At 40.2% G+C, this 23,384-nt stretch overlaps 1 protein-coding gene across 1 annotated transcript; it reads left to right on the top strand.

Annotated features, from left to right (window-relative positions):
• The first annotated feature begins 8,911 nt into the window (after window positions 1-8,911).
• On the top strand, window positions 8,912-23,170 carry lrfn5a (leucine rich repeat and fibronectin type III domain containing 5a). Its single transcript, XM_078233817.1, has 3 exons — window positions 8,912-9,708; window positions 18,517-19,927; window positions 20,642-23,170. The coding sequence occupies exons 2-3, from the start codon at window positions 18,537-18,539 to the stop codon at window positions 21,573-21,575; spliced, it is 2,325 nt and encodes a 774-aa protein (XP_078089943.1). The 5' UTR covers window positions 8,912-9,708; window positions 18,517-18,536; the 3' UTR covers window positions 21,576-23,170.
• The last annotated feature ends 214 nt before the right edge of the window (window positions 23,171-23,384 follow it).

Raw genomic sequence — 23,384 nt, 5'->3', positions numbered from 1 at the left:
CAGGCTTGATGGGCCGAATGGCCTCCTTCTGCACTGATCCCTACAGTTAGTTATGATGATTCTATGAACTGCAACCAGAGATGTTAGGGATAATTTAGATTAGATTATTATGTTTTAAAATCACCAAATGATGAACAAGAAATTGATAAAGATGTGAACAACAAAATACATGACTAAATTTGCAAGAAATATAAAACACATTGTAAGAGCTTCTACAAGTAAAGTATGAGGTTGGAGAAAGTGAATGTGGGTCCCTTAGAGGCAGAAACAGGAGATAAGGAAAGGTGGGTAAGGAAATGTCAGCAATGTTGAACAAACATTTTGTATCTTTTCTTCATAGTTGAAGACACCAAATACATGACAAAAGTAATGACAGTGAAGAACGTATAGCATTTAAAGTTATCAAAGAGAAAGTACTGGATAACTTAATGGGGCTAAAAGCCAACAGATCCCTTGGATCTGTTGATTTACATGCCAAGGTTTTTAAAAGGTGGCTGCAGAGATGGTGATACATTGGTTTTGATCTTCTAGAATTTGCTACTCTCCAATGATCTTGATAGATTGCAAATTAGCAAATGTAACCTTGCTGTTCAAAAAAGGAGGGAGACAAAACAGGTAACTATAGGCCAGTTAGCCTGATACATAGAAAATGCTAAAACCTATAAAAAGAGACTGGTAACAGGACACTTGGAAAATTACAGTGTGATTAGGCAGCAGAAGAAAAAATGCATTTGATAAATTGATTAGATTTTTCTGAGGGTGTGGCTCACAGGATAGATAAGGTGGATGCAGTATATTGGGATTTTCAGAAGCCATTTAATAAAGTCCCACACAAAAGATTGTTGTAACAATATTGGAGCTCATGGGATTGGAACAACATATTAGTATGAATTGGCAATTTGTGAATAAGCAGAGAATAGAAGTAAGCAGATTATTTTCCTGTTGGCAGGTTTTAATGAGTGGAGTTGAACAAAGATCAATGTTTGGACTTCAGCTATTTTCAGATTGAAATTATAATAAACCTACATAAAACTCTCACTAATTTGATCCCAGCTGGACTCTTGTGTCCAATTCTGGCCACCACACTTTAGGAAGAATATAAAGACTTTGGACAAACTTTAATGGAATAGTTCCAATGGGCAGAGATTACAGTTATATGGGAAGACTAAAGAAGCTGGAGTTGTTTTCCTTAGTAAGAGTTTTAACAACACCAGGTTAAAGTCCAACAGGTTTATTTGATAGCAAATGCCATTAGCTTTCGGAGCGTTGCTCCTTCGTCAGATGAAGTGGATATCTGCTCACAAACAAGGCATATAGAGACACAAACTCAAGTTACAGAATACTGATTAGAATGCGAATCTTTACAGCTAATCAAATCTTAAAGATACAGACAATGTGAGTGGAGAGAGCATTAGGCACAGGTTAAAGAAATATGTATTGGCTCCAGACAGGACAGCCAGTGAGATTCTGCAGGTCCAGGCAAGCTGTGGGGGTTACCGATAGTGTGACATGAACCCAAGATCCCGGTTGAGGCCGTCCTCATGTGTGCGGAACTTGGCTATCAGTTTCTGCTCAGTGACTCTGAAGCTGTCGTGTGTCGTGAAGGTCGCCTTGGAGAACGCTTACCCGAAGATCAGAGGCCGAATGCCCGTGACTGCTGAAGTGCTCCCCCACAGGAAGAGAACAGTCTTGCCTGGTGATTGTCGAGCGGTGTTCATTCATCCGTTGTCGTAGCGTCTGCATGGTTTCCCCAACGTACCATGCCTCAGGACATCCTTTCCTGCAGCACATCAGGTAGACGACATTGGCTGAGTTGCAAGAGTAGGTACCATGTACCTGGTAGATGGTGTTTTCACGTAAGATGATGGCATCCGTGTCAATGATCCAACACATCTTGCAGAGGTTGCTGTGGCAGGGTTGTGTGGTGTCGTGGTCACTGTTCTCCTGAAGGCTGGGTAGTTTGCTGCGGATAATGGTCTGTTTGAGGTTATGTGGTTGTTTGAAGGCAAGAAGTGGGGGTGTGGGGATGGCCTTGGCGAGATGTTCATCTTCATCAATGACACTCCGGAGCCTTTTTTCCTTAGAGCAGTTTTCCTTAGAGCAGAGAAGGCCAAGAGGGGATTTAATAGATCTGTTTAAAATCATGGAGGGTTTAGATAGAGTAAATCAAGGGAACCCATTTCCAATTGCTGAAGAGTCAATAACCAAAGGAGGAGCAAACACAAACAACTCAAGCTTAGGTGTTGTTTGGAGCTGTTTGAGAGGAGTGCCTCTCTTTTCCCCTGTCTGGAGACTGGGGTCTGCCCGAGACTAATAACACGATCTTACCGACCATTCACGCTATGCTCCCGCTGCAGCAAAGTCAGAGAAATTGATGCCCAGCCAAATCTCTGTTCAATGCAACGGGATGGGAAAATCCAGCCTAGGTTTGTTTCTCTGAAATTCTGCTGCTTGAGGATATATATTTCTCTGAGAGTCTGTGGTATGAGAGTTAGAGGATAGGTGTCTGACTGGATCTCTGTCCAGGGATGTTAAAAGGCAGCAAATCTAGCATCCACGTAAGCACATCTGTTTTTGTTGCTAACTGGTTCTGAAGAAGGGATTTACGTCCATGGGGATACTACTAAATTGGAACAATAGAGATGGACAGTGGTTAAGAATTACACTTTGTCATGTTTAAATATTTTAATTGGTTGTGCTAATTCTTTTTGTTATATTCTGTGTTCTTAAATAACGTTTGTTTTGATAAAAGCTTCCTAGTGAGTCCATAAGACCATAAGATATAGGAGCAGAATTAGGCCATTTGACCCATCAAGTCTGACCCGCCATTCAATCATGGCTGATATGATTCACATTCCCATTCTCCTGCCTTCTCCCTGTAACTCTTGATCCCCTTATTGATCAAAAAGCTATCTATCTCTGTCTTAAAGACACTCAATGACCTGGCCTCCACAGCCCTCTGTGGCAATGAGTTCCACATATCCACCATCTTCTGGCTGAAGAAATTCCCCCCTCATCAGAAGACCATAGGTCACTTGAATCATACCCGGAGCGGAATACCTTATCCTCACCCTATTGCCAAATCAAAAGGAAAAGTTGGGGTCTCTGCTAGTTTCATAATATACCTTAGAGCTTCTGATCTGGTCCCGAACAGTACATTGGTCTCTGCTGAGTTGATTGAGGGGGGTCTTCTGTGGGAGATTGCAAACAATGTGGGTGCCATCAATTGCATTATGGATTTTGGGAAACCCAACAGCCCTGTAAAACTCAATGGTCCTATTTCACTGTGCTGCCAAGGTTGATGAATTTCCCAGCTCTCCTGTAAAGTACATTAGTCACAGGACCAATGCACGCACTGCGCTGTGACTGATACTACAGAGATCGACTTTGGCTATCTAAAATGAGCCGACACCGTGAAATTCATAATTACAGACATTGCAGTGTTGGAGATGAGCAAAGTTGCAACTTGTCATGAAGCTGTTGACAGAATTGCCCTGCTGTTTTGATGGAGTACTTGGATTTACAAAAGCCATTCATTGAGGTGCCACATCAAAAGCTACTGCTCAAAATAAGAGCTCATGGTGTAGGTGGTCACATATTAGCATGGATAGAGGATAGGTTAGCTGCTAAACAGAGTATGGATAATTGTGTCATTTTCGGATTGGGAAGCTGTTAGGCTTGGAGTGTTCAGGGATCAATGCTACAGGGTGGCCAACTGTCCCTTATTTCAAAGGAGAATCCTGTATCTTAGTCCCCTGTCCAGTGCTCTGCATTGTGCTGGGGGTGCTGTTTGCCCCATAGTCCAGACTTGTAAACTCTGAAGGTGTGCAGGGCCTGCTCCTCTCCTGTTTGTACACTCACAGCTCTGGCAGAACACCGTCTCCCCCCCCCCCCCCCCCCCGCCCCCCCGCCCCCGCACCACCACCACCACATTGCAGGAAAAGCAATGTTGAGCCTGCAGATGGCAATGGAGGTTTTTCCTGCCATACAGTGTGGCACTTCGTGCCAAATATTTTCATCCATGTCGTATTGCTAGCGGGGCAGCCTCTGATTTGCCCACCCTGCCATCATCTCAGTGCTGCAATCATCGAGGTATCACATTTAAAAGCCACCCAAGTGCACACCAGACACAGCTCGTAAGCCACTAGGAAGTGATGGCTGCCAAGAAATCCACCCCTGGGTTTTTGGATGCCTCCCAGGAGAGACTGCTCAATGCAGTGGCAGCCCAACATCATATCCTCAACCTGCATTCAGGAAGAAAACCAGCTGGCAGGGTCACCAATCCAGCATGGGAGATGGTGGCAGAAGTCGTGAATGTGATCGCCCTGCACAAGAGGGCAGCCATCCAGTGCAGGAAAAGAATGAATGATCCCTGTTCTGCCAGGGTAAGTCACATTTCTCATCATTCTCAACTCACACATTCACACCCCTATCGCACATCTACAGGGATCTCACATAATTCCAACTGAAGGGATGCCATCACTCACTCTCCCACAGCCATCTGTCCTCATCACCTCTTTGGTCCCACTCACCATCCACACATGCCAGGGATCCCTACCATCTGCCCTAGCATGTGTCCTGCTTCCACTCTCTCCATCTGTTTTCATGCAGAATACACTGTCGCACAAGAGAGAGAGAGATGCCAGATGAGTGAAGGGATGCAAACACTCAAGGTCTTCACCAAGCCATCCAGCCTCCATGTTTCAGTATCAAAGAGAGAGACTTGATGGTTAGCATCTGTCTCCAAAGGGCCACCCTTAAAGTTTATTTATTAGTCACAAGTAAGCCTTACATTAACACTGCAATGAAGTTACTGTGAAATTCCCCTAGTCGCCACAGTCCAGCGCCTGTTCGGGTCACTGCACCTAACCAGCATGTCTTTCAGAATGTGGGAGGACATCGGAGCAGCTGGAGGAAACCCACGCAGACATGGGGAGATCGTGCAAACATACAGACAGACACAGACCCTTTGCCCATTCATCATCTAAAGCTATCTCTCAAAGGAAGGCCGCTGACTCATGTCCCGGCCACCACACTGATGCTCAGTCCTTTGGCAAGACCCCATACCACCCTTGCCCCACACCATATGACCAATGGCCACAGCTTTGGTCACTCTACTGCACCCTAAGCTTTCATCTCAGGTATAGGAATTGTCCAAAGCTTCACTCCACACTTGTGCTCAATCTAGTATATGGGGACCCCTTGTCAATACATCTCAGCACACAGCCAAGGATTAGGAGCCCTCTCCTTGGGCAGTGTGCCATTGCTAACTCTCCAGAGGAATGTAGTTGCTTGCTCTGTCAGGCAATGGTACAAGCACACCATAGCAATCAGCAATTTTGGAAGTCAGCCTGCTAGGAATCAAATGCCGAGCAGCAATCAGTGGCACCCACACTCATAAGCGGTGCTTGAATGGGTATAACTCTGAATGGGTATAAGGCAGCTCTGATTCACACCATTCTGCATCACGGAGGGATTTTTTGACAGGGGTGTATGATTCCGCCGTAAGGGCCCAGTAATGAGATTAAATGTGTTATGAAGATGTTGTCAATGTTGAACTAAGGGATGCAGATGATAGTCTAACCACCCATGTCCAATTCTGCACGGCGCCAGTGCAAAACACGTTTGGAACAACATGACATGCAGATGTTAGGAGTCATTTGAACGATGCCAGACTTCAGGATGGAGGCAGCTGACGACCCTGGAACACACCACAGTCATGAGTAAGGGGAGCATTTACACGTGGACCATCAGGATTTGGTGCCCTGGAGTGAGTCCATCTTACAGCCTCATATTCCTGGAGATCCATCTTCATTTTCAAGAGGTCCACCTTCCTTCTTCAACAGTGGATTAGTAATGTTGAGTGCCTTTTCAATATGGCGCCTTGACATGATGACGGACTACGTGCCATTAGCCTTCCCCGCCACTGAATATGGTGTGGGACACCTGGGTACACAATTAATGAGATCGGGACTGAAAAATTTGGCATGTTTTCCCATCGCAATGGGAAATACTCCACGTTCCTACCCCTGCCACGGGACTTAATAACTGGATGGGAGAATTCCACCCTCTGTCTCGGATGTTGGCTCACTCCTTTCCCAAAGAAAAACCTGGATCTTCTGTCAGCTGATTGCGTTTAATCATAGATAATGATTTTGAAATGTATAGTTCAAACTACTTCCTCTGAGGTAAACGAGACATTTTACAGATCCATAAAGATGGAAATACACAGTACAATAGGAACTTTCTAAAGGAAACAGTAAATAATTCAACAGCTAGGCAGCAAGCGTGGCAAGAGGAATAGAATTAAACTTTCAGGGCTGATGGATGCCAATCAACCTCGAGCTCTGTTCCTCTTTCCACAGATGCTGTCTGACCTGCTGAGTACTTCCAGCACCCTCTGTTTTTATTTCAGATTTTCAACCACTGCAGTATTTTGCTTTCATAGCAGTGGCAAATTATTTGCTGGAAGAATGTGAATATTTATTCGTTCATTTAAAACTCTTTCTGCAGGAGTAGTTAATGTGTTGACAAAATGCCGTTCGCTGCCAGTAATTTGTTTCTTTAAGGTGCAAGAAGTAATAAGAAGTGACAGAAATGAATAAAGGTTGCAACGTCCACAGAGAGAAAATGCATCTCTCAGATGAAGGAATATTCATTCACGAGAAAAACAATGCAAATGGCACTCAATTTCTTTGGCTGCAATAGGAATGCAACTGCCTAATTGTCAACATTGTAATGGGTACAAATAATGTAATATTTACAGATATCAGCAATTGGATGGTTCATAGTTCTCTTATTTAAAACCCAAGTAATAATTTACCTCAATCACTAATGTTTCTGAAAATTACACTGCATTATTGGTTGAAGACAAAATGTCACGGTTTTCATGCCATAGAGAACTCCCAAAGTGTGTTAATGTGATACAACAGCTCCCCCTTCTTACCAGTTAAAGAATGCAGTTTTCAATATCTTATTTTTTGTGCACTAAAGCTGTTGTGAAAAAAGCCCCCGGTGAGTTTTAGGCTGCGAAACCTGAGATTATTTACTCCGTTTTCCATTTTTTTTATCCCTTGCTCCCAACACTCACCGTGTTACAGAAACAGAAATATATAATCATGCCAGGAAGTGTAAAACATTTCAGTTCAATATAAAAACATTATCCTTTCCAAATTAACATTAATAAAAATGAAAATACTCAAGAGACTAGAAATATATGATTTTGGTAATGATCATTTGAATAATTTTTCATTAAAATTCATTCTAATTGTACTTTTGTCCATATTAGTAAAATATACATTTGGCAATTGCCCTACTTTATGCAAAAGCTCATGTATTAATTGTTGTAAGCATGAGTTATTAGCAAAAATAAAACATTGGGTAACTGGAACTGTGTCTTTTCAATCCAGATGCAAACTTATTTTTGTTCTCAAAAAACCTAAACCAGCAATGTGAATGCACGGTACAGAAAATAAATGAAATATTAATTCAGATACATATGTACATATGATGCGAATGTAAAGTGCATGTTGAACCTTAGCATCAGCATGAATGTATACATAAGTGTTTTGTTACACTGTAATATAATAGCCAGTTCCTCTAAAGAGGTAATAGCAAATTACAGACCGAGTAGATTAAACATTTATACGGCAGACCATATCAGCAAATGAAGAAGTAATGAGACTTCTTGCAGAATCAGCGAAGAACTGAAAACCTGTTTCGATGCATGTTAATGCAGTCGAAGCACTGAGCAAATAGCTCATCTCCTCAGCTGTTTCATGTCATTTGGATACAAAGCATGATTTTATTTACATAAGAGCAGTTGGTCCGGTTGTCACTGCAAAACAAGTTTCTTACATTGAAACAATCCCATACCAATGCAATCTGAGGCACAGTGCAGAGTAAACAGCCATAGAAACATACCAATACAACATAATTAAATCCAGGACTAATATTTCAGCGCCATTTTCAAGTATTAAAGACAATACTGAGCCACAATTAGAATGACCTCGTGTCCTATGTCCATTTCTGTTAACTGAGACAAATTAGGTTTGCAGGTAATCCTAATTAATCTCCAAATGACAGAGACGAGGGATTTGAAAATTAGGCCACGTTTGGAAGTATTGCTTTCTCAGTCAGAAAGCACAGACTGCACTTTTGCAGGAGCAAGGAAAAGAAAAGCAAGTTATAGTAACACTTAGATCCTTTTTCAGGAAACATTATGCTCCTGCCAGCTCTGGACTTTCGAGGCCGACTCCTCCTTGTTGCTCTCTCTGGTGGAATTGCAGGTTTTTCAAGTGGCCTCACGAAGAGTGTGATGGCTGTGGAAAGCAGCCCGTGATCTCTTCGATCTTCTTTCAGAATGTTATCCCTTTTAATCATGTCTGGAACCAGAACATTTTCAAGAGGAAAGTACGAGTATTCATTCAGCTTTTAGCCCTCAAATGTGTTTTAGACTTGTCAAATCGTTCGAGAAAAATGGAAAACACTGAAGCGGGTAGAAGGATGTCCCCAAACCCCGCTCTCTCAGTTAATTAAAGGAGCCACATTCTCTCCCCCCGCAAGGGCTGTGTTCCTCTGTCACTCAGGAATCTCTCAGGGTCTCTCTGCAGAATTCCTTTTCCACTCAGAGGGAGGGAGATGTGTCAATTTGTATTCTTGAACATTTATGGCCGGACATTCCCCCACTGTGACTTGTTCTGAGCGACCGCACAACACCCTATTTTTTTGTGATCCACGGAATCTACAAAAAGAAACTAAGCTTGACAGCACTTCTTAACAAGTTTCCCTGAGTGGCAGTCAGCAGACAGAAGCAGCCTGAGCGATTCCTCCTCTATTCTCTCCGCCTCCTGACCATTTAGGGTTTGTGCTCTCTCTCTTTCTCTGTATGCTCAAGAAGGAACCCACCCTTGCAGAGAACTTGATGTGATGCCACCGTCAGTGGTGCAAAGCCTTGTCTCTACCTCTATGAGAGCACAGGAGTGATATGGTGTACGTGTATCCAGGGCTTGGGCTTGCTTGTGTGTGTTTTGCACACAATTAGAATTGTATTGGCTGGTTCTCCTTACCAATGCCAAAGTGGCCGAGAGAGCTTTCTGAAGACAACCATCCCGCACATTGAGACAAGAGAGGGGGGCAGAGAAATGTGCCACTCGATCACTCTGAGGATTAACTCAGCGTGGAGGCTGCGCTGGGGGAAGTACTAGGTGCAACGGTGCAATATTGCCTGCTGAGATCTGATCTGACTTTCCCATCTCAGCCACTTTGGTCGCTCTCACTGCAGAGACGTTTGGTTAGCTCAGAGAGCAGCAGAATTTTTTTTTGCCGCGCGCTTGATGCAGAGGGGAAAAAAAGCAGCTCTGGGTTCCGACTGTATCTGAGCAGGAGAGCCAGAGCGGCGCTTGAATGGACGGAGGAAAGACATCTCCCCGCTGTCCGGGGCGCCCTGGAAAATGTGGATGTTGAAGTTGCACTGCGAGGATGATATGCGTAAAGCTCTGAATTGAAGGGGTTTTTTTTTTGCTGCACACGGATGGCAATTTGGCTCTGGCGGCTTTAAGAAATGGCCCTTTCGGAGCACCTCGCCACAGAGAACAGTGCACCGTGCAGATCCTGTAGATTTTAAACAGGGACCAGAGGAAATGAGAAAGAGATGACGAGTGAAAAGATCCTTAGCTAACTGGGCAGGGCTGATGTTCGATCTTAAAGGTAACTCTGAGATTTGGGCATGTTTGTCACTTCTAATCTGTTTTTTTTTATCCCCCTCAATGCAAGCTGCAACATATTCATTTAGCAGCGAATCGCGCTTGTGTGTGTGTGTGTGTTTGCTGTATTGCACAGTGTTCAGTGTCTAGTGGCCATCGCGTACTGGTCAAGGTTGTCATGCTGCATCGCAAGGCAAGATTCAACTTAAAGGTTTGTGTGTTTCTTTTAATTTAAACTTGATACAGATACGTTGCAAGGTCAGTGCAGCATTTTGGGATGCTAGCCGGAGTGTTTGGACTAAAATAAATAGTGTTTTGCCAGCCCATCTGCTGTTTAAGATTGGGACTGTGGAACAGGCTGAAATCGAATGGATTAATTCCGCAGGCTGCTTAGGGAAATGTAATTGAAACGCTACGCTCGACAGATCAGCTTTTACTGACTCTCTCTTTTGCACTGAAGAATTTGCAGAACATGCCCCTGCAAAATAAAGCAGAGATGCACCGCTGCCTTGTTCCCATCCCCTCGCCTCGAAAAACAACCCGTGTAAATCGACCCAATTTACAAATGCTTACTTATGCCCCCCACCCTCAACACTTGGAGTACCAGCAAGTGGCTTGTCCAAGGTAATGAGTGAATTGAGCAAATAAACTGTGTCAGAGAAGGAGGGGAGAGACATATCTTATTTTCAGAGCTGCAGGAGTCTGCAGTGCCATTACATTACGGTACCCAAAGGTAAAGAGTCCCGTGAACAGCTCTCCAGTGTAACCAGGTTAAAAAAAAACAGCCACCGTACTGCAATTCTGCTGAGGTCTGGTGTTATTTGGGGCATGCGTCTGCTACACTTAACATTACAAAGAGAGACCCGAGGAAACACACTTGTGTACAGCCCCAGGTTCCAGTGACGGTGTTATAAAAAAGACAAGGGAGGATTGACATCTCGGTTTAAAATATGGTCGAAGTTTCTTTTATTGAAAAGCCACCATGTTTATGACTGTACCTTTTCTTAAGCGAGAGTTTTCCCCATAATGATGTCTCCCTCTGTCACGCAGGTCCCCATGTGAATTAATCATTATTCTCCTATCAACAATAAAAAACAGTAAATCCTTATTGGAAGAAATGTCCACCTTGTGTCAAGGGAGCATTGGTGTTCAGTTTGTTAACCATACCCTCCTGATTTCTAATATACGTTTATTCCTCTCTCTCTAAGACCTTACCTAATTACTGATTGCTTAGAACAGTGGGGTAATGACAGAGATGCTGGAGGTTTTGGAGACAAGTTATTGTGTGTTAATTTACCTCTTCTGTGCCCCAGTTTATGATCCTTACTAATATGGTCCAGCAATGCTTGCCGAGGTTAACAAGATCAATTGCTCTAGACTTGCCTCATAAATGTTAAATGTCATATTGTAACAACTGAATTATTCAAAGCTCTAATGCTCATTTGGCACTGATGACCAATATTGTGTAGATACAATCCTTGTTTTAAGAAAATAGCTCTTTTTGAGCAAAAGATCGGAGGTGATAAGAGAGATATTGTTCACCCAACAAAACAGACTAAAAATGGCTCACATTGACGTCTAATTTTGAACAGTTGGTTAAAGACTCATCTGCCTTTTATGTCAATACTTAATTGCTGCATTTCAGCATCTTGTACCATTGACATTAACAATTTATGGCAAAACTGCAGCCTGGACTTTGCTGCCTGGTGGTGCTAGAATTCAGGTTATGCCTTCTCTTCAGCATAGAAAAAGGCAGTGACATCCCTGTCAGCTGAATAACTCAGGAGGCTAGAATGAGACAAGACTATTGCTGCAGGAAACTTCAAAGGTGACAGTTTATCTATTCGATTGGGCGTCAGATTGGCAATACGCTTGTGCCTTACTTGTGTTAATTAATCCAAAAGGGACAAACAGCAGTATCGTCTGAAACTGCAATAAAACTAATCTTGATATTATTCGACCCAAAGTGTCAGATTACTTTGCCATGGCCACAGATTTGCTAGTTAATGAATGCACAGCAGTCTGTATTACCCTGTGCCCTTTACAATTGTGATCTTTAGAATGTTATTAGGCCTTGTTGTTATATGCTATTTCCAAAGACAATGCAAAATGAATCATTATGGCATTTCTGTGGCTATTGCTATTTAAAACAAACTCTGCCATTGAGCAGGATGATGTGTGCTGACAGCCTGGCCTTGATCACCATGTTTCCAGCATAAGTGCTAAATGAATGGAATATATCAGCTGCACTCATCTAGTTCCTGCAGCATACAACATTACTGGAGAGAAAAAAAAAATCTCAACAAAAATGCTAACTTGAGCATGCAATATTTGCAGATCTCACCTTTCTCTTTAGTGTCATGCATGTATATTCTGTCACTTCACAAACAACTGCATATCAAAAATTTTTGCATCCTGCATTGAAAAATGGAGAGACAGTGCTACAATGAATCTGCGTTCTCTCAGCTGCAGCATTACTAAGCTGATTTCTGTGAAGTTACTATGGCATGAATGATTTTAAGACAATAGGTCAGTGCACTGGAAGGCAATTGTACTGAACCTTCTGACATCTGCATGTCAGTCCAACCATTTTTTTTCCCAGTCCTTTAGAGATCCATTCTCCCTTCCACAGCGCAATATCATGGTACATTGCTACAAATCAGCGTCAAGCCAGAACTTGAAAGAACTTGATCTTAATTAATATGTTGAATGAGAAAAAAAACCCTGCTTAGCAGTTACGGTTGGGTTGGGCATTTGTACATGGCTGTGTAGTCTGCAGGTCACTGGAATTTAGGAGGACTGATGCAGTGTTATCGTAGCGTCTTGATGATGTAAATATCCTGTTACTATGAAAGTCTCAAATGCCCAATATTATCAATAGCTGTGAATGCTCAGTGCCCGGATTCCTAAGAACAGATTGACCATCGCTGAAAGTTAATTCACATTCATTTTTGCCAGTTACTATTCCTTTGATTTTTTTCTGCATTTTATCCTCACTTATTTATTTTCAAAGGATTTATTGCTTTACAAATCCACTTTTCCATTCATTTTTCCTTCCTTCCCACTCCTATTTCCTCTCTAACTCTCTCCAATCATGTTCTCTATTCCCATGGTCTCATTGTTTTTTTGCTAGTTTCTCTCCATTTGGATTTTGCATGTTTTTAATTGTCTTTTGGTGTTTGTTCCTCTTCATTCTGGATATTATTTTGTAAATTCTCATTCTGCCCATTTATATTTTCTTCCTTTTCCTTTTCTTGCTGCAATGACTCAATCGATTCCTCTTTTGTCCTTAAACTGATTCAGGGACAATTCCTTAAATAATTTCCAGAAGGTTCCTGATGCCCAGGAAATGTTAGCCCTGCTCTGAAGCTTACTGTAATGCATGTGTAGACATTTTCCAAAGTCCAAATAATTTTAAATGCAGGTATGGTTAAACAATCCAAAGCAATTCTAAAATATCTGGCAAGAGATTATTTTTAACCATTTAATGGAATATATAATATTTCTCAATGAACTACTGACTATTTTGGTCTCATTCAACAACTGAGAAAAGACAAGCTGAATTGAAACCTTGTTAAATATCACACAAGGTTTGGCCCACATCATAGCACACATAGTGCCACACATGAAATAATTGCCAATGCAATCTATACACGTGACCTACCCAAAATCATTTCTAATATGTAGCCTTGAAACTTTATGACATTGAAATATGTAGCCTTGAAACTTTAGCAAAATAAGCTAGATTCTAACAATGGTGCAAAACTCTATTGCTACCACCATAGTAGAGCTCTGATTTTCTTCAGCAGATTTTTCATCTTGTAAAGTTACCTTGTCAAACAATGGTAACTCTTAAGCCATATAAACATTCACATGAATACATTTTAATTAATTAGCCATTGTTATTCTTCACTGAGCTTTTAAAAATAGAATTTAATGATATCCTGTGCAGTTGGATCTCTACAAAAGAAAATTTCAATCAAAATGGGGATTTGGGTACATTTAAATTAAGGTCACCAAAAATGTTGATCTCTTATTATAGCCATTAACTTCAATAGAAATCTTATTCGGTCAATTAAAGAAGAAACAAAACCAAAGGTATATTTATTTGAGCAGTTGACAGACTTTGGTATCCAAGGCCTTAGAAAATTGGAGCACTCCTAAACTTTGACCAGCAAAGCTGTCAATTGGTCATGTACATAGACAGAAGAGAGAAGAACTCATAAAATGTCAGACCACATGCCTGTCACAAGGTCACAAAATTAATCAACATGATTCACCTTGTTCCATTTCAGATTGATTCACAGTCATAAAACAACATTATTAAAACGTGTTTTCCAGGAATGAGAGCCTAATCAACACCGAAGAACCTGAATTGGACCATTACAGATTTTTTTCATGAATGTCTTAATCTGACTCTGCTTGGGTAATTCAAGTTGGGAAATCATTGTCCATTTAAATGCTGTGAATGTCCATTTTCATATTTACAAGTGGAAAGAACAAAAGCCTCAATATTTCAGATAATCATTCTATTTATCATAGTTTGAAAATCTCCAAATGCAACTATTATATACTGGAAGGAAGCTTTCATGTAGTGGCAACATATCTAATGGAGCGATATCTTCTCCCCAACCCAATGTTTCTCAGGTCATTTACTTTAACATAATCTACCATTTTGCCATTGCATCCTCTTAGGGAATTTCTACCTTTGTAAAATATAGTGAACAGGAACCCTGACAAATAAATGTAGTTTACTCAACAGTTATATGGATGACGTTTTATTTTTAAAAATATGGATTTGAAGCCCTAATGTTTGTGGCAAATCAGAAATACTTGACACTGTCGGAATTGCACAAACATTTCTGTGATTAATGCTTAGATTCATCCGGACTGTAATACATACCACAGCAGTAAGTCAGTGGCATCACTGGCCAGTAACTGATGTACATGCAGATGATCATAAATTTAATGATCAAAAGCTGAATTGGATTGATCTTCAATTTAAATTGGCCATTGTCTTTTATATTATAATAACCTACTTTTTATGTGAGCTTTATTTAAACTATAATAAATGTGCAACGTGACAGTAGGACAGACAGCTTAATATAAAGCTAAATTCAGAAGAATTGTTTGGAACAGGATTGAGACTTTCTGACAATTGTTGTCCACAATTTTATCTTTCAGCACCTTTATTAATTTGATTCATTATAATTCAAAAATAATACTGAAAATCATATGTTGCTTTCTTTTTGATGTACTGTGCAATCTGTCACATCGCAGCAGGGTCTGAAAGGGTATTGTAAATTGACAGCCTTATTACTGCTGGATGCAATCCAGTGGATTTTTTTTAATATAACAGGTTATGAAAAATTCTAACATTGCATCATTAATAAACTTACCATTTTACATTCCAGCCCTGATGAGCTGCCTCTAACATTGCTACTGAGCAGTCACACAGTGGAATTTTGACTGCATTGTGACTGCTTCAAATTTTTTTTGAAATAATCACATTACTAGTTGGAATTCTAGAGAGGGTGTTTGACTATAATGAATATTAATGCAGTATTGTGTCTGTGTCTTGCCTACACTTCTGTAATTTAGAATGACTGTCATTACAATTCTTCTGCAGCTATGAATGAGACTATTTGTTAAACTGGAGACTTTTAATTACACTATCTGAAGTTCTTAATGACACATTAAGGCCTCAAATTACCCTAAATCTAGCCATACATTTTCCATTGAACATTTTCTACCTCAGAGCAATAATTAGCAAATTAGCGTCCAAATCAGGAACAGTTCGTTTCTGAAATGCTGAACTCTGTGATATGGAGGACACAGATAAAAATGATTTAAAGTCTTTTGCCAAATTATTTCTGCGAGAGCTAAAAATAAACATTCCATTTTATGATACAGGCTAGGTATATTTCCTTCAAAATAATCAGCAGAAATCTTTGTGAATTGATGATACCATTTTTCATTTACAATTTATATATTATTAATCATTTTGCATAGTCTTAGCTGCCTGCAAAACCTTACTTCCAGGGTCAAGTTTTCCAGTCATACTCCCCATGTTAACATCTGACATTGAACTGCCTATTATTCATCATTTATAATGGAAATTCTTATAACAATCCTAATGAGAAACAGTCTGTCTAAACAGCTGATTTTTACATCTGCATTGTTGAGGAACTAATTAAATCGTGAAAGACAAATTTACAGAAGAAATGTTTGACTTTTTTCAGTAACTTAATTTCCAAAATTTAGTTTTTAAAAAAATTAAACAAAATCAATGCAAACACGGAATTAACTATCCATTGAAATATATTTTGCCCCTTTCAATAGTTTCATTAAGATTTCAAAATGCTGACTCAAAAAAAAGATTACAATTGGATAGTTTTTACCTCAAACAGTTGGATGGACATTCTGCCCATTCTGAGCATGTGAAAAATTGCAGTGTCCCAGAATATATTATTATTGATTGAAAAATAAGGGTTTTTCAAATTATTCTTTAAGGGGTTAATTAGTTTCTTTGCTTCTGTGATTTTTAAACAACTGAAAATTAATTTCTCAAACATTTATTTTGAGCAATTTTCATTCAAAACATTAACAGCTTTTCTATTAAGAAATTCTCAAGTAGACTGTCGTTGTGATTACAAACAGCTCTGGTTTCTTTTTTACTCCATTTTAATTCTCACCAAAAATTGTTTATTGGGAATGAATCTTTTCCTCAGTCAAAAATCTTTATCTTCTGAACTATTTTGCAGCTGGAATGATTTAAAAAAATAACAACTAGGAAACTGTCTAAACAATGCATGTTTGAATATGATCATGAGATCATTAATGTTTCTTCGTGGAAATTTATGTGTGTCTAAGGTTACATGAATCAACAACCTCACCAGTGAACCAGATGCTTTGTGGCAAGTAAAAAAAGCAGGAACGGCTTGAAAATGGAATGAGTGGTTGGATGAGATGTCTGATGGCACAATGGAGGTTGCTGATGAATAAGACTGGAGGTGAGGGTGCAGTGATAGGGAAGGGAGGGCGAATTAGGGCCTCATGTTCCAAAAAGGGCCAAGAGTACCTTGGGTGCCATTTTCTCAACCCTGGCTCCAGTATTGTTCAATCGTGACAACCCTCAGTTCTGTCTGCTTGCCAACCTAAATGCTGTTAAGACCACTTCTCAGCTCAAGTTGAATCCACAACTTCCCTCCCTTCTCAGAGCCTGGAACACCTCAAAATTCTCAAGACTTTATTTTCCGAGCTCCTTGACTCAAGGGCTACTCTTAAAATTCCTGCTTCCAGGGATTTTCTTCTCTGATATGCTCAGATGCTTTTTCCAGGGTTTCCAGAAGCCAGTACTCGCTGAAATGTTCTCAGTGTCCCCTCTACAGTGAATACCCTGACCCTTTCCCAGGGCCCCAGCTGTCATGACTGCATGTTGATAAATCAACTGAAGAAGAGTTGTGTTGGACTCAAAACATTAATTCTGTTTCTCTTTCCACAGATGCTGCCAGAGCTGCTGAGTTTTCCCAACATTTTCTGTTTTTATTACCCTGATAACAATCTTGTTCTCACCATACATCCAACACATTATGAGCAATGCTATGGGAGATTTGCTGGTGCATTTAATAGTTTGTTTGCCATTCAGACTCCTATCATTATCACATTTTTACATTGCGCATCTCAGAAATAAAAATTCTAACAAGGAACAAATTATTTTTCAGTGGAGTACATCACATTTCCAATTTACTATTAGTTTTGCTAAACAGCTTAGATTGTGTTGCCTTCACAGAATGCAAATTTGTCTTTAAGGGCTCTCAGTTGCCATATATTTTTCAGAGTGTGGTTAATAATTGAATAGATTTTTCTGTTGTATGGAATTTGATGTGTGTATAGATCTAATCAATATTTCAATAAATTATTAAAAATGCATTATACTTTCCTTAACATTTTACATTATCAATTCTATTTTAAGACATTCATTTGACCAAAGTCCCTTTACATCTTAAAGGGAAGGCGATGGCCTAATAGTATTATTGCTAGACTATTAATCGAGAAACTCAGCTAATGTTCTGAGAACCTGGGTTCGAATCCCGCTGTGGCAGATGGTAGAATTTGAATTCAATAATAAATATCTGGAATTAAGAATCTATTGATACCATGAAACCCATGTCAGTTGTTGGAAAAAACCCATCTGGTTCACCAATGTCCTTCAGGGAAGGAAATCTGCCATCCTTACCTGGTCTGGCCTACATGTGACTCCAGAGCCACAGCATTGTGGGTGACTCTCAACTGCCCTCCAAGGACAAGTAAGGATGGGCAATGAATGCTGGCGGCCAGCGACGCCCATTTCCTATGAATAAAAAAAACCTTACATATTGCAGTACTAATATATTACCAGATGGTGTGATTGATCTACTACAAAGTTCCCATTAAAAGTTGATACTGACCCCACAATTCGAGGGTGTACAGAAGCAGGCCAAGGTTCCTTTGCTTTCTACTCTTCCCTTGTGCATGAATTGCTTTCATTAGCATCTCTCAGCCAAGTTTGAGGACCCAACATAGAGAGTATTCCAAATGTAAACCTATCTCTGGTTGCTGCAGTGGAGTGGTACATGAGCATAATGCATCATCGTGCTGCTCAATACTTAAAACAAAGTCAATGCATTTACACTGAGAATTATTCAGAACAATCCCTTTAATAGTCTTTGCTTTTGAAAATGCTTTAGAACAAGTGGAGTAAAGTGTTCATAATGAGTGAATGATTATTGTTCCCTCCATTTATCTTCTAAACGTTTTGTTTCTATTCCAGGCTAGTTAACCTGATTTACAATGGAAAAACTGCTTTTTTATCTGCTGTTAATTGGTATGACAGTGAAGGCCCAGGTCTGTCCCAAGCGTTGCATCTGTCAGAATCTGTCTCCAAACCTTGCAACTCTTTGTGCCAAAAAAGGACTTCTCTTTGTCCCATCGAACATTGACAGAAGGACAGTGGAGCTGCGTTTAGGGGATAATTTCATCACAATCATTAAAAGAAAAGACTTTGCTAACATGACCAGCCTGGTTGACCTTACGTTGTCAAGGAATACAATAAATTACGTGGCACCACAGGCATTTGCTGATCTGCGCAATCTGCGGGCCTTACATTTGAACAGCAACAGGCTAACCCAGATAACAAATGACATATTTAGTGGACTTTCGAACCTTCACCATTTAGTAGTCAATAACAATCAACTGATTGACATTTCCTCCGAAGCTTTTAATGATATTTTATTGTCTCTTGAAGAGTTGGATGTATCCTACAATAATTTAAAATCTATTCCCTGGGAAGCAGTTCAGAAGATGGTCAACTTGCATACGTTCAGCATGGACCATAACATGATTGAACAAATTGACGAGGGGACCTTCTCTCACCTTCACAAGTTGATTCGATTGGATATGACATCCAATAAATTGCGGAAGCTGCCACCTGATCCTTTATTCACTAGAGCTCAGGTACTAACCTTCTCAGGACTCTTGAACCCACCAAGTTTTATATTAAGTTTTGGAGGGAATCCCTTGCATTGCAACTGTGAGTTACTGTGGCTGCGTCGTCTCTCAAGAGATGATGACTTGGAGACCTGTGCCTCACCTCCGCATCTAACAGGCCGCTACTTCTGGTCAATTCCGGAAGAAGAGTTTATCTGTGATCAGCCACTGATTACTCGCTACACACACGAGCTCAGAGTTTTAGAAGGACAACGGGCAACACTGAAGTGCAAGGCAATTGGGGACCCAGATCCTTCCATCCACTGGACCTCGCCTGAAGGCAAGCTCATTTCAAATTCATCGCGGACAGCTTTGTACAATAATGGAACCTTAGACATCCTCATAACTACTGTCAAGGATACAGGCACTTTCACCTGCATTGCTTCGAATGCTGCTGGAGAAACCACTGTGGTGGTGGAACTTCACATCATCAAACTCCCACATTTAGTCAACAGTACAAACCACATTCATGAGCCTGATCCTGGCTCATCAGACATTTCAACTTCTACTAAATCTGGTTCAAACACTAGTAATAGTGTTAGTGACACCAAGGCCAAACCAGAAAAGAGGGTGGCAGTTGCTGAAACATCATCATCTTCGGCACTTATTAAATTTAATTTGCAACATAATATCCCTGGTATTCGTATGTTCCAGATTCAGTATAATGGTTCTTATGATGACTCGCTTGTTTACAGGTAAGCTCTCTCAGTTGTTTCTGCACTCTAGTTCAGTACTTAATCAGTTGGCCCTATATTGATTTTGCTGCCGCAGTTTTTTTTTATTGTGGGGCATTAATGGAGGTGAAACCACTGTCACATTACAGTTTCATGTGAGCTTTGGAAGGATATGGTCAATTATTAATGCAAAGCTTTCCTCTGCATGGTAATAAACAGGCAAGTGTAAAGCTCTTATAATACTGTGCTGATCCTTAATCCTGTGCTGTAATCTTACATTATTCTGTGCATGCTAGCACATCACGGTTCACGTCTATCTGCGAAAGGTTGGCTATTGTGCGAAGACACTGAGAATAAAAGCTGCAAAGCACACTTCAGATTAAGACATCCAAAATCAATCAGACAATGACTTCCTCTGTAATTGATCCATTTGCTTTGTAGTTCACTTTCATGTAGGTTTAAAGATTTTTTTTGTCCCTATATTTAAAAAATTCCCTTTCAACTTCAAATGCTTTTTTAAAAAAAATCAACATCCCGGTAACATGATTTGTAAGTCTGCTAATGAGTTTTGTTTTTAGTTTTTTACGATGTAAAATAAGATACAGCTATTTTCCCCTAAGATACCTCCAAATGTATGTAGCTTTCGATTATAGTAATAATAATAGAGCTATTTTTGCTAATTAAGAGAATGAATGTTTAAAGATTCACTAATGAAGTCCATATATTGTCTCTCAGAATGATTCCTTCCACAAGCAAAAGTTTCCTTGTTACTAACCTGGCTGCGGGAACACAGTATGACTTATGTGTCTTAGCAATCTACGATGACGGTATCACCTCCCTCACAGCTACCAGGGTTGTTGGCTGCATACAGTTTACCACAGACCAGGATTATGTTCGCTGCCATTTTATGCCATCTCAGTTTCTGGGAGGAACCATGATAATTATAATCGGTGGAATTATCGTGGCCTCTGTGCTGGTTTTCATTATCATACTAATGATTAGATACAAGGTGTGCAACAATAATGACCCACACAAGATGACAAAAGTCAGCAACGTCTATTCTCAGACAAATGGGGCTCATTTACAAATGTGCAGCGGAATATTAGCCCACTCAAATTCTAAAGTCATCATGGCACACGAAGAGAACACACAGTACCATAAAGATCCCAAACCGCAGCCGTCAGATTCTGCCGTGAGCCAGGACTGTGCTACCACTACCTCCATCGTGCCACCTGACTGGACTACAGGTGTTACTGCATCTCAAAAGCTGAAAAGAAAGGCTGGGCCAAAGTCAAGTGTCGAAAGACCAACGGAAGCTTTCACCAATGTTGAGTCATCCAAAAAGAAAAGGGAAAATACTGCAGTTTTACAGAAGCCCCCTTGTGCTCCAGTTTCTCTGAAAGAGACTCCCACATTTAGACGAGCACAATCAAAGTCCATTAAATACCTTACTCTGCCGACAGAAACGAGCAGAGCGAAGCGGAGATATTCGCTCAATGGAGATTTATCAGAGTATCACTGCTATACTCATTCACAAAAGATTAGCAGCCTGTGGTCAAAAAGGAGCATGTCAATGAATGGGATGTTATTACAGTTAGAAAACTCTGATGCTGACAGTGGGAAAGCCACTTTTTCAAGTTCTGAGTGGATAATGGAGAGCACCGTGTGACATTTCAACAGCGTAAGTGAAGGAGCACTGCCTTGTAACAGTTTGGGAATTCTATGCTTGTCTTTCTGTTCGATGGCATGATTCCAGCAAGGTGGGTAATGGAACTGGCTCATGCACGCAATTCTTCGATAGAAATACCAGGCAGCACCGAAAGACATGAAGGTAAAGCACGATTTTGCACCAGTGCCTTATCCTGCTTTAGGATTGGCTTTCTGGTTCTGGAGTATGGGGATAAATGAGTGAAAATTTTTCACAGAAGCCTTTGACCAAGGAAATATGGTTTCCTGCATCTTAAAGAAAAAAAAAACAAAAAGCCTATTGATGGACTACTTAATAAATTGATATTTTTTAAAAATTGAGCTGTAATTTTCTTTTCAGTGACAATGGTAAATGCCTTTTGTTTTCAGGCAAATGCTGTACAGATAAAACAACATTGTGTTGTTATGTTGTGTACAATAAAGAATTAAATAAGTATACTCGGGCAGTGTTAGTACAATGAATAGCTGTTATATGTGCAATTAGGCAGGGCCTGGAAATTGTGGGTTGCCCAGCCAGGACTGGTGGAGGTACTCCATACTGCCAGCTAAGTAATCTAAAATGATTGAACTTCCATAATAAGGGTGCCAGTCCTGTATCAGAAAAAGTAATGGTTGTGGTAATGTAATCTTCGCATTTAAATCAAGTATTCATAGTCTGACTACCACTCAAAGGAGCCATTAAATGAAAATATTGCCACTCAAAGGAGCTGCATTAAGGCCGGCTACTGAAGTGCTTTCAACTGGTTCAAATGCTATTTTTGTGAAATTATCCAAACACAAAAATACATCAAGAAAAATGGTATAAACTAGAATGTGCAAAGAATCTGAAAAACAGATTCATTTAGTCCAATACCAGGCCAAGCATTCAAATAGAAAGACATTCTAAACAAAGCACATTCCTACAGTGTGATATTTGAAAATTTGAAGAACCCAACTGCTAAAATCATTATTTACCTGGTAGAAATGAGCAAACGGACAACATTTCAGATTAATGGGCTGGTGTGGTCTGAGCCAAAGCACAACCAAACACAATCACAGTTTTGAGCCATTTAACTACTGAGAGAAATTCAATAGTGCTATTGGAAACTCTGTGCCAAGATTTTTCTCAAGCGTGGGATTGTATTTCTTGTCAGAGAACGTGATTATCCATTTTTTTCAAGAAATCCAAAATCTGAAGCAAGCTGATAAAATCCTGGCTGTGCCCCAGCCCACATCCAACCAACCCAGTTAATAAAGGTTTCGACCTTGTGTTGTGCTCACTCCTATTATCTGGTAAGCATTTTTAGACTCCTTTTAACATATGCAATTTGTAAAAACAGTGAAGCACACATTACATCATGGCTTGACCTAACCTGATGGAAACGCTTAAGATAGTCAATCCATCCAAGGATTTTACAAGGAGTGTTTTCTGAAACCTAGCAACAGAGTAACAACAAATCTGGTTTTATTTTATCAGGAAGGTTTTACCCAGACCTGTCAAATTCACTCATTTCAATAAAAAAAAGTATAACCTGTTTCTATGTGTTTCGCTCTTTGAAAATAAAGTTTAGATATTTAAATGGGTTTGTAATCTGTCTGAATTTTTGTGTTGGTAAGCTCTTCTGAACATAGAGGCTAAGCTGTGCAGTGAAATCCTTCTTAAAGAACTCCTGTATATTGAAACTGGCTATATCTGATGATCCCACCAGCTCGACAAATGAATGAATGATTCAAACTGGGTGCCTCAGGAAACCAGCTGTCAGTAAAGGCTGTCTGTCTCAAAGGCAGTTTT

The sequence above is a fragment of the Mustelus asterias genome, chromosome 18 (assembly GCF_964213995.1).
Source record: "Mustelus asterias chromosome 18, sMusAst1.hap1.1, whole genome shotgun sequence".
Taxonomy (NCBI): Eukaryota; Metazoa; Chordata; class Chondrichthyes; order Carcharhiniformes; family Triakidae; genus Mustelus; species Mustelus asterias.
This window is presented reverse-complemented; position numbering and strand designations above follow the sequence as displayed.

Excerpts from the sequence above, each read along its gene's own strand:
- lrfn5a (XM_078233817.1), top strand. The coding sequence starts at position 18,537 with ATGGAAAAACTGCTTTTTTATCTGCTGTTAATTGGTATGACAGTGAAG. Across the intron at positions 19,928-20,641 it reads GATGACTCGCTTGTTTACAG|AATGATTCCTTCCACAAGCA; the intron begins GTAAGCTCTCTC and ends ATTGTCTCTCAG.